At 42.5% G+C, this 637-nt stretch overlaps 1 protein-coding gene across 1 annotated transcript in view; it reads right to left on the reverse strand.

The window, feature by feature from the left end:
* The window catches only part of MCAT (malonyl CoA:ACP acyltransferase (mitochondrial)), a gene marked incomplete at its 5' end in the record, with an annotated part of 1,007 nt that extends 557 nt beyond the window's left edge, over positions 1 to 450 (reverse strand). Inside the window, one exon of the mRNA XM_010281609.1 lies at positions 195 to 450. Coding sequence (XP_010279911.1) covers positions 195 to 450 — 256 coding nt within the window. The remainder of the gene's footprint in view (positions 1 to 194) is intronic.
* Positions 451 to 637: the final 187 nt, after the last annotated feature.

Genomic DNA, 637 nt, shown 5'->3' on the forward strand with positions numbered 1-637 from the left:
TCCCTACCCAACAACTGAGCACACACTGGGGAGAAAAAAAAAAACCCCAAACAAAAAACCCCACAGATCAAATACTTTCGTTTGGACAAACTAAAGCCTTACAGGTTAACTTCCACACGGAAGTGCAAAGTAAAAGTTCTAAAAAAAAAGAAATGGTAAATTCAACTAAAGTGATAGTTATTCTGAAGCAATACCTGTAAGTGTCCTGCAATGACTCTGCTGTCTGGAAACAAATAGTTTGAAATTTCACACACGGGGTTTTCTACACCCAGCGATTCACAGTGTTTACGGGCTTCCAAGCAGGCAAATTTGTAATTTGCCTCTCGTCGACCGACAACCGATAGCATTCCACTGGGGACAGCTTCCGACGCCTTTTGCATGGCTTCGGCACGCACCTTCACCGCGTACAGCGCTAAGGAGAAAAACAGAGATGCTCGGTAAATATAAGCCCTGAGAAAACACCATTACAGGCGCATCTTGCACTCAAAAAAAAGGGGTGGCTGTTTACTCTCATGAAATACCAATGCTTTTAATGCCGTGTTACGCGTATGAAAGTGAACAGTGGAAGTAGAAAGTAAAATTTATCCTCTAATTAAAAGAAAAAAAAAAAGAGGCGGGAGGGCAGCAGCGGTAACAG

Source organism: Phaethon lepturus, unplaced genomic scaffold, assembly GCF_000687285.1.
Source record: "Phaethon lepturus isolate BGI_N335 unplaced genomic scaffold, ASM68728v1 scaffold49340, whole genome shotgun sequence".
Classification (NCBI taxonomy): Eukaryota; Metazoa; Chordata; class Aves; order Phaethontiformes; family Phaethontidae; genus Phaethon; species Phaethon lepturus.